The sequence below is a fragment of the Mirounga leonina genome, unplaced genomic scaffold (genome assembly GCF_011800145.1).
Source record: "Mirounga leonina isolate KUSES-001 unplaced genomic scaffold, KU_Mleo_1.0 Mir_418, whole genome shotgun sequence".
NCBI classification, from domain to species: Eukaryota; Metazoa; Chordata; class Mammalia; order Carnivora; family Phocidae; genus Mirounga; species Mirounga leonina.
Genome location: NW_023270739.1, coordinates 1,180,944 through 1,190,892, shown reverse-complemented (window position 1 = coordinate 1,190,892; position 9,949 = coordinate 1,180,944). Strand labels below are relative to the sequence as shown.

At 56.9% G+C, this 9,949-nt stretch overlaps 1 protein-coding gene across 15 annotated transcripts in view; it reads left to right on the top strand.

The window, feature by feature from the left end:
• Window positions 1-9,949, top strand: part of FAM118A (family with sequence similarity 118 member A) — a 46,055-nt gene that overhangs the window by 10,608 nt on the left and 25,498 nt on the right. For 10 of the 15 annotated variants that reach the window (XR_004676022.1, XR_004676024.1, XR_004676025.1 and 7 more), the window contains 5 exons: window positions 472-527; window positions 1,313-1,568; window positions 4,611-4,832; window positions 6,908-7,036; window positions 8,328-8,613. Coding sequence is in view for 1 of the 15 variants with exons in the window: in XM_034987315.1 (XP_034843206.1) it covers window positions 481-527; window positions 1,313-1,568; window positions 4,611-4,832; window positions 6,908-7,036; window positions 8,328-8,613 (940 nt within the window). In the remaining 14 variants the exon portion in view is untranslated. The remainder of the gene's footprint in view (window positions 1-471; window positions 528-1,312; window positions 1,569-4,610; window positions 4,833-6,907; window positions 7,037-8,327; window positions 8,614-9,949) is intronic. The other 5 variants (XR_004676030.1, XR_004676033.1, XR_004676032.1 and 2 more) reach the window with 1 other exon arrangement.

Here is a 9,949-nt window from a genome sequence, read left to right as displayed (position 1 = left end):
ATCTGCACTAGGATACCGCACCCCACGGGACACATAGACACCCCTGAGAAACTGCTTCCTGGCTCCACTCCATTGGGCCACTTTTCGTACTTCCTTCTGTGATAAGTCATTTGTGTTTGTGTCCACTGGAAACCCTCTGGAGTCCTAAAGGGGGCGGCAAGGGACACCCACCACTGCGCCCCCTGCACCGTCCGGGTGGGATGCGAGTTCCCTCCTATTCCTTCTCTGTCCAGTGCAGAGCTGCGGATAATCTGCATCTGAGGCTTTGCCTGGCTGGTTGGAGGGACCTGTGGCTTACAAAGTATGTGTTTTGTCTATGACGTTTTGTAGGTATTCTAATTTAAATAAAGATCCAGGACCTTTGATTTTAATTGCAGCTTGAACTCTCTTCATATAATATATATAATATATATAATAAAAGAACTTTTATTTGGGAAGTGGAAGTCCCTTCTGACTACTTTTTCTCTTTAGGATTTACAGATGGATCCAGTGGAAAAGACAACAAACAGAAGTGAACAAAAGTCCAGGTAAATAAGGTCAGCTACACCTTCACACAGGTAGATGGCCTCTGTCATACGTCCCCTTCGGTGTTACTTATATTTATTTAGCACCTGCAGAGGTGAGCATGGAATGAGAACCTTGTGTCAGGAGGGAAGCTTGGCGGTTGTGCAGCTACCCTTCGCTTCAGCGTAAGAAACGTTCCAGAAGGCAGTTTTCTCTTTGCCCAAAGAAGTGACAGTAACCTGGTCTCCAAGCAACACGTGGTCCCAGGGTCACGTCTGAGACGAGGCATGCCAGGAGTCACTGGCGAGCACTCTCTGACCCTCCGTGGACCACGGGTGGTTCTTGTTAAAAGTGTTGCTAGATCAGGAGGTGTTAGCTCGGGAGGGGCTCGGGTGCGTAAGAGGCAGAAAACCAGCTTTGGCCAGGAATTTTCTTACTTGTCACTGCAAGCAGGGATCATTTTGTCATCATGCTTGGTATTTACAGGCTCTTGACAGCTTCAGAGGAGTTAAAATTGATAGCTTTTTGTTCCCATATATATCACTTAAATGGGTGCTTAACACCACGGGGGCCTCAAGATGCCTAAGACACAACTGTCCCCAGGTCCTTTATGGACCGAGGATAGAACATGTAAAATAATACACAGAAGAGAACAATGCACAGGCTTTATCATCGGGTGGTGTGAGGTAGGGAAGGGTGTGTGGCCTTGTTTGACCTCACGCTTCACAGCTATTCCTAGACACTGTTTTCCCTTGTGGCTGCGATACTTTCCGTGTTGACTCCTGTTCTCTCCTTCCGTTGTGTTAAGTAGAAAGTTTCTGAAAAGCCTCATCCGGAAGCAGCCGCAGGAGTTGCTGCTGGTCATCGGGACGGGCGTGAGCGCCGCCGTGGCCCCGGGGATCCCCGCCCTCTGCTCGTGGAGGGGCTGCATCGAGGCGGTCATCGAGGCCGCCGAGCAGCTGGAGGTCCTTCACCCGGGGGACGTGGCGGAGTTCCGCCGGAAGGTGACAAAGGACCGGGACCTGCTGGTGGTCGCACATGATCTGATCCGGAAGATGTCCCCTGTAAGTCTTTCCCAGACAGGCGCTTCCGGGTTCCCTGGGGTAACGTGGTTCTGGACCGGGTCGAGGAACCTGGGGCTCTAACACGTGCGCTTCTACGAGCCTCTGTGGTGCTCAGCTCTCGGCAGAGGGGGGGCTGATGAGCAGGTCCATTAGAACAGCACCTGTCTCAGTAGCAGTGATGCCAGGCATGCTGGGGGGGCCGGGGGGCCAGGGGGGGCGCGGTTCCTGAAGCAGCCCCTGCTAGCCTAGCCGGGACCTGAATCCGGGCGGGGGCATCTGCGATGTCGCCTTGCTGCGGAGTTTCATACTCCGTTAGCAGAGGGATGTCCTCGAGGTGTGTTTTGGGTGTAAGCAGGCCATCCACGGATCTTCAGATGACAGGTGGTTCCTGCAAACTGCTGAGGATGGGAGAAGTTAGAGCCGCTTTGTCTGCAGGTGGAAGTGACCTAGTAGGGAGGGAGGACGTACAGGAGACCGTCACCAAGGGATGCCCTCAAGTCGGGCGCTGGTGCAGGCGTGGGGGTCCGCCTCGGGCAGCTGCTCGGCCAGGTCAGCCGCCGGGAAGCCACATGGCGTGGTAGAGGCTCGTGGCGGGCTTCTGCTCGCTACTTCTAGCTTGTTAAAGCACAGCCATCCTCTGAGAGTTTGGGTGGGGCAGGTGTTGGAGACGCTGCACAGAAAGCATGGAAAGGAGTCTGCGCAGTCATCAGGGAGCCTGGGAGAGTCTTGTCTCTCTGTCTTGCTGCTCTGCTGTCTTCATGGCACGGCCTCTGCCTCGTGTTGTGGGGTAGCCTCCCCGCCGACCCTGGCTCCTGCCATGACGGTGTGCCTGTCCAGCGAGGGGAACACGGGGGAGCTCCTGCCTCCTCCCCTCCAGGGCCTGATGAGGGAGCCACATCGACCACGTGGCCGTGCCCGGCTTCCCAGAGCCTGGGAAGGGTTTTCAGCCGGGCAGATCTCCCACGTGGGGGTCTTCTATTAATATGGGGCAACTGGGATCTAGGGCAGGGCTGGCCAGTTACAGCCCCAGCCAAACCTGGCCTGCCGCCTGTTTTGTAAATCCAGTTACTGGTACACGACCGCACGGGTCATTTGCATGTTGTCTGTGGCTGCTTTCATGCTGGGGTGTGGGGTTGAGTAGTTGTGACAGAGCCTGAGGCCCACAGAGCCTCAAACAGTGGCTCTCTGATCCTTTAAGGACGGGGTTGCTGAGCCCTGTCCTGGGAGGAGGGGCCGGGTCCATGGACAGAAGTGTGGGGGTGCTGGGCAGCACCGGGGGCAGGTGGGGGGCACGTTCAGGTGAGGTGTTTCATTCGGAGAGAGGCCAGCGAGGCTGGCGCTTGTTTAACCCAGTTAGAGCTCCCACCCATGTAAAACTTGCTAAACGGGAGTTAAAGCGAGGCCAGTCAGGACGGCGGGATTCCCCCACCACGCTGAGCAGGCTGAGCACGGGGTGGGCTGGGGGGCGCTGTATCCGAGTTGCCGGGAAATCCAGCAAAGCGCAGGAAGGGCGGCGAGGTGGGAAGCTTGTCCGGGGGACGGTTGCGGTGACAGGTTATGGGGTGTCAGCTGCTGAGTGGGAGAAGTGAGGCCGGCGGGCTGGAGACCCAGGGTCCGGGGCCCTCGAGCCAGTGGTGTGCCGGCCTTGATGGGGTTGGGGCGGCCCTGGGAGCTGAGGTGCTGCAGGGTCAGACGGCGGGAGCCTGGGCCAGAAGTTCTGGAAGGGCCCCACTCTTGGGAGTGATAGGTGTGGGATGTGACCGGAGGCTGGGTGGCCAAGGTGGGACAAGGTCTGTGGGGGAGGCCACGATGCACAACAGTCATCTCAGTGGACGAAGAAACCAGCAGGAACTGTGACAGAAGTACAGCCGGAGAGACTGGGCGGCAAGCCCCATCCACCCCTGTCCTCCCAGGCCCATGGGCGTGAGGGCCTCGGGGATGGCGAGGGCCGGTTTCCAGTGGTGGGAGGAGGGAACGCTCACAAAAGAAGAGGGAGATGTGGGGGTTTCCTGCTGATGGACCCACTGGGAACAAGGGAAGGGTTTCCGGGATTGGAGAGGGACATGAGAGTGTCAGAAAGGGAGGGCGGGGAGCCAGGAGCGCTCACACGAGGGTCTTGTGACCTGCGACATCCACGGGGACGGAGTGACCTCCGACGGACAGTCCTGAGGGCGGGCCGAGGTATTTGGTGTCAGTGCACGGTCCCGGCTCCGTCGACTGCTCAGCTGGCGCTGGCGGGGTGGCTGGGGGGGCTCGGTCTTCCTGGAGCGCAGGAAACCTCCTGACCCCGTGAGCCAGCCTCCACCCCACTGCTCTGCTCCCCTCACGGCAGGGCCCCCCAGACGGGTGTGTGCATTTGCTGCTGCCACATGCTCCCCTGTCCTCGTGAGCCCGGCCCAGCCAGGCTTTGGTCCCCGCCGCTCGCCCGAGGCGGCTCTGCTGCTCCACCCAGAGGCCGGCTCGCGTTCTCACCCCGCCGGGTCTCCCAGCAGCAGAGACCACGCTGGTTTCCCCTAACTGAGGCTTTCCTCTACAGCAGGACCTCTGCAGCGCGCAGGGCGATCTGAGGCCTCTCCCGTGGTCTTCAGAGCCTCCCACGATCTGGTTCCGGTCGCCTCGCCGGCTGACCTTACCCCTGCTCCTCTCCTGCGACCAGGGCCCCTTGCTCACCGTCGGACCCACCGTGCTGTTGCTACCTCGGTGCCTTTGCACTTGCTCTTTCCTCTGCTTGGGACGCGCTCTCAGAGGCCCCTTATTCCCTCAGTTCTCTGCTCAAACGCCCCTTATCAGAGGTCCTCCCTGGTGCCCTTCGGCCCATCCAGCCTGTGCCCCCAGCAGCACCCGGCTTTGTTTCCCGTAGCATTGGCCGCTACCGACGTATCGCTATTTGTCCACGGTCTGTCTCCCCCCACCAGGGTTTCAGTAAACTCGGCGAGTCAGGGTTTCCTTTCTTCTAAACTAGCACCAGAACATTGCTGCTTAGGTGCTCGGTACTTGCGGAGAGAGGGTGTTTTTAGTAACTTCTGTTCCACTCCTTTGTAGCGTACGGGCGACACCAAGCCCAACTTCTTCCAGGACTGCCTGATGGAGATTTTCGACAGCCTGGAGCAGCACATCCAGAACCCGCTGGTGCTGCAGTCCATCCTCAGCCTGATGGAGAGGGGCACCATGGTGCTGACCACCAACTACGACAACCTGCTGGAGCTCTTCGGGCAGCAGCAGAGCAAGCCCATGGAGTCTCTGGACCTGAAGGACAAGACGAAGGTGCGGGCTGCGGGCTGCGGGCTGCGGGCTGCGGGCTGGAGCGGGGCGGCCAGCCGGCAGGGAGAAGGCAAGGGGCTGGCGGGGGGTGGGTGGTGTCTGCGCTGCTTGGGAGGCGGGCTGAGCTTTCATTTGCCAGCACGTTAGTGACCCTGAGCCCTTCCCGACTCTGGACTTTGCTCACCACCCACCCTTGTCTTCGTTGTGCATCCTGTCCCGCAGGCTTCTCATGTGCGTGGACTCCTTACAGGCCTGGGGTGTGTGTGCGGGGGCGGGGGGTGCAGCTACGGGCAAGAAGAGTCACGATAAGCAAAATCGCCCCTGGTCCTAGTGCCGCGAAGCTTGGGTAGTGGCATCTCCTTGTTCGCAAATCGGGATTATGCCATATGCCATATGTAGCGTTTTTATCTTGATTTTCTTCCTTAATATTATACACTGAGCGTTCCGCTGTCGTTAAGCTGTGTTTAAAAGCATGTTTGTAAATGGCAATGTCATTGTCAAACCAAAAAGTAACTATTAGCCTTTCTCTATTATCGTTAGCATATTTCCACGATAATAAGTTAACGCTATGGTGAAAATACTTATGCTTCCGTGTCTTTCTGTTTATTTCTTTAGGGAAAACTCCTAGAAGAGTTGTGGGGTCCAAGGGCCTGAGTGTTTTAGACAGATGATATGTTACCAAATTGCTTTCCAGAAAGATAGCCAGTTTAAAACTTCCATGAGCCACATGGGAGAGTGTCCCCTTCCCATGGCTTGCGAACGCATGGTGTCACCAGAAAACAAAACACATTTCTCCCATTGAGGTGAAAATTGGTGAACATTTTACATTTTTGTTTCTCTCCTTGTTAAGGTTGATCATGGTTTCATGTTATTGACTACATTTCTTTTGTGACCTGTTTGTGTCCGTTGCTATTTGCTTCAAGATTTTATGTCCTTACTAATACTGGGCACCCCCCCCCAGCCCCCCGCTCTGCCCTGAGGGTGGTCTCCCACCCTCCTCGCAGGAACCCAAGGCCTAGAGATGGCGCCCCCTTGAGGCCCCGAGTAAGAGTGTGACTGTGGCCGGCTCAGACCCTGAGTTTCTCTTCTGCGGCTCTTTTCCCGTCGCAGAGCTTGGCAGGTGGCCACGTGCTTGTGGGATAGCCCCCGGGGACGGTGCCGGTGCGGCCATGGGTCACACCCTCTCCTGAGCTGTTAGTGACACGTGAGGGGACACCTGCTCTCTACCCCCAAGACCGGTCCCCTCTTTGAGGCCTGCTTGCTGTTGGGAAGAGCATCTCTGGAAATAGGCTGCCAAGGGCTTATGGCGGAGGTGCCGGCCGGCCCATCTGTCCGGGTCGTACCAGCCGAGCTGCCGGAGTTTGTCCAGGTATCCGGCGCTGTGGGGACCGCCCGCCTCCCTGGCATGAGGACAAACTGCAGCATGTGGGATGTGCTTTTTTTTTTTTTTAATTTTATTTATTTATTTGACAGAGACACGGTGAGAGAGGGAACACAGGCAGGGGGAGTGGGAGAGGGAGAAGCAGGCTTCCCGCCGAGCAGGGAGCCCGACGTGGGGCTCGATCCCAGGACCCTGGGATCATGACCTGAGCCGAAGGCAGACGCTTAATGACTGAGCCACCCAGGCGCCCCAGGATGTGCCTCTTTTTAAGGACTTTTGTTCTAGAGCTTGAAATCGGTATAGAGCTATTTGATAAGTTACTTTTTTTTTCTGTATCTCTTTTTTCTGGGTGTAAACACAACATATACACAGCAGGAATTAAAGCACAATGTGTTCCTTAGAAGGTATCCTCTCAGTCCCCTAAAGTCACCAGTCCCGAGAGTGTGTTGCAGCCCTGGGGGCTAGGGGTGGTTTCCGCCCGGCTGTCTGTCTCTGCCGCCGTCCTCTCCGGCCTGACGGGAGCGCCCGCCCCAGCAGCCCGCTTGCGCTTGGGCCCTGCGGGGAGCATTGTGAAGCGAAGCAGCTCCCTGTTCTCCCCGAGGTAGGTCGGAAAGACCACGTACCCAGTTTAGAGAGTTTCCTCTTCTGTTTTAAGTAACACGTGGTGTTCCCCTTTGTCTTGGCTTGATTTTGACAGGTCCTTCAGTGGGCGAGAGGGCACATCAAATACGGCGTTCTTCATATTCACGGCTTGTACACGGACCCCTGCGGGATGGTCCTGGACCCGTCGGGGTATAAAGATGTCACGCAGGACCCAGAAGTAATGGTACGGCCCGCCTTCGTTAGGCATTGGTTGTGTCCCTTGGGACGTGGTGGCCACTAGGTACTTGGTGGCCGTCCAGGCGGTCTCCTGGCCTCTAGGCCCGCCCGCCCCGCAGTGCACACAGCTGGCCCTGTTCGCAGCTGTGTCTCCAAGCGCTGGCGCCTCGGCCAGATGCCCCGGGCGGCCTGCAGGGCCCTACACCAACCATGCACACTCGCTCGGGCCGCTCCTGCCGCCTCCTGTGCGTGCATGTGTGTGCATGTGCGTGTGTGCGCGCGCATGGCTTCAGGCACCTCCTTTCTCTGCGTGGCAGTCTCTCTCACTTTCAAAACCTCATTTTACAGCTTCATTCTCTGGGAAGCTTTTTTGATATCCTGGAGAAGATGAAGAGTGGAAAAGCTGCTTTTCAGCTTTTTATAGTCTTTTATTAGCGCATTTAGAAACCCCGGTATCTTCACTGAGTCCCTGGTCATCTAGGGTCCGGCGCTCTGGTCCTTGTGCTGATCCCGGCCTGGGGCCCGGGCACGGCATAGGCGTGGCCCGGCGGGTGACTGGATGCCCTTGGGCGCTGAGAGAGGCCTGGGTGGACACAGGCCCTCTTGCTAAGGTGTTGGATGTCTGAAGCGGTGACTCTCTGCTGCGTGCCTGAGTGGCCCCCTGAATCTTTGCCATCCCCTTTGCCCTGCTCCCTTGGGTCACTGTCACGGGTCCCCTCCTCCCTCAGCTCTTCTGCCCTCACTCCCGAAAACCCGGTTCTCCTGACAGCAGCCCCCTGGCTCCCACCTGTGATCTGTGGAGACACATCAGTTCCCGAGCGTTGCATGTGCACAATTCTGAACAGAAACAAATGGAAGGTCCTTATTTCGTGTTTTAAGAATTTAAAATTATACACAGTCCCAGAAGATCTGAGTTGAGGGGCTGTACCACAGGATGGGTGGCCGGCTGGCTGGGTGGGGTGGGCATTAGGCTCTCCTCACTTGGAAGCACATCTACACCGGACCTGACTGGGATCTGCACCTGTTTTCCCACCTGGGAGAGGAAGGGGCTCCCATGAGCGCCGAGCAGGGATGTCCGCTCAGCGTGGGCCTCTGTTTGCTCGCCTGCGGCGCTGGGCTGACGTGAATAGCACGTCTGGAGTGCGCGCTGCTTCTCTCACTCTGTCCCCGGCGTGGCTGGTGGGAAGGGCCTGTTGCTGAGCCACCTTCTAAAGGTGTAACCCGTAGCTGGCGGTCGGGCTGAGGATCTCACTGTCTTTCGGATGAGCGTTCCAGGCTCTTCATTGGTTTTTCCACAGGAAGTTCTCCAGAACTTGTACCGCACCAAGTCCTTCCTGTTTGTGGGCTGCGGAGAGACCCTCCGTGACCAGATCTTCCAGGCCCTCTTCCTGTACTCGGTGCCCAACAGGGTGGAGCTGGAGCACTACATGGTCGTGCTCAAGGAGAGTGAAGACCATTTCTTCAAGCACCAAGCAGACATGCTTTTGCATGGGATTAAAGTCGTGTCCTATGGGGACTGTTTTGACTACTTTCCTGGCTACGTGCAGGACCTTGCCACTCAGATCTGCAGACAGCGCAGTCCAGGTAGGGGGTTTTCTTTCTCGACTTCTCCAGGTACGAGACTGATTGAGTTCTTTCCGGTTTTTCCTTTTTGTTTTGAGATCCAATTTGCACACTATAAAATAAAACGGAGATGTAACTTCTGTACCACTAAATTCCCGAGCCCTCTGGTGATCTTAAAAAGGTGTGTGTGCCAAACAGAAGGCCGGGGTAGTCGGTGTGACGGTGACCTCTGTGCACAGGACGTGAGCGCTTAAGGCTGTGCCGACAGCAGTCCGAGTTTATTCCTGTTTCAGACGGCTCACCATGCATCCAGTTACCTTAGCCAGGAGACCGCGCCCGCCAGTGTCCGCAGCGGAGACACCGAAGCTGGGAAAGCACAGAGCCCTCAGGTGCCCTTAGGCCCTCGCTGCGTTTTACAAGTTAAAACTGCAGAGGCACAAAATGATCTCATGAAGACTTTTACATCTTTTTGCACATAACATCTTTACCCTGTTCTGCTGCGTGCAACACACCTTTTTGAGTAATTCTCCTGGGCCCAGCTTTTGGGGAACTGCCAGGAATGACCAAGATAATGGAGCAGGTTTTAAATTGGTCATCCTGACATAGGGCAGTTAATGGCTTTAAGTTTGGGGTCCTAAAACATGGATGATGGTAGACTTGGAAAGGTCTGGACTGGCTGGATTTAATGACAAGAACCGAGCCCTGCTGCCCTGGGCAGGGGAACTGGGTCAGCACACAGCCACTGCACGTGCCCGCTGTGACCTCAAAGACTAGAGGGTGCCAAGATCACGGGTAACTGGATGCACACAGGGTCCAGTAGCGTCATATGTCCCCACTAGTCCTGGTCGGAACCGCCAGTGGCTAGCCTGTGGACCGGCGTAAGTTGCTTCTCCACGGAGGAGAGTAGAGGCAGGGCACTAGTCCGTTTCTGAGGCAGAGAAGGAGCCGGGCCGGACGCTCTCTGGGTCACACTCTGCTCTGAGTTTTACCTCCTTGAGATCTTCATTTTCAGTCTCAGTATCCACGGCCACTTAAGTAGGTGATTTGACAGGTGGTGAGACCAGCTCAGAGAGGTCAATCACTTGCCCAGGTAGTTCCCAGAGATTTTGGAGCTGGGACTGGAATCCATTGTGTCCCAAACAGGCCCACGGGCCTGGCTCTGGAGCGGGGCGGAGGCGCTCCCCATCCTGCCTCTGCACACACGGCTCCCCGGAGGACCAGAACCTCATGGACCACCCGCGTGGGCGCGGGCCCCTGGGTGCCTTCCTGGCCCACGGAGGCCGCATTCCCAGACCCTGGCAGCTGAGTGGATCTGGCAAGCTGTCGGGGCCGAAAGATCTTCTGGACTTATAATCTG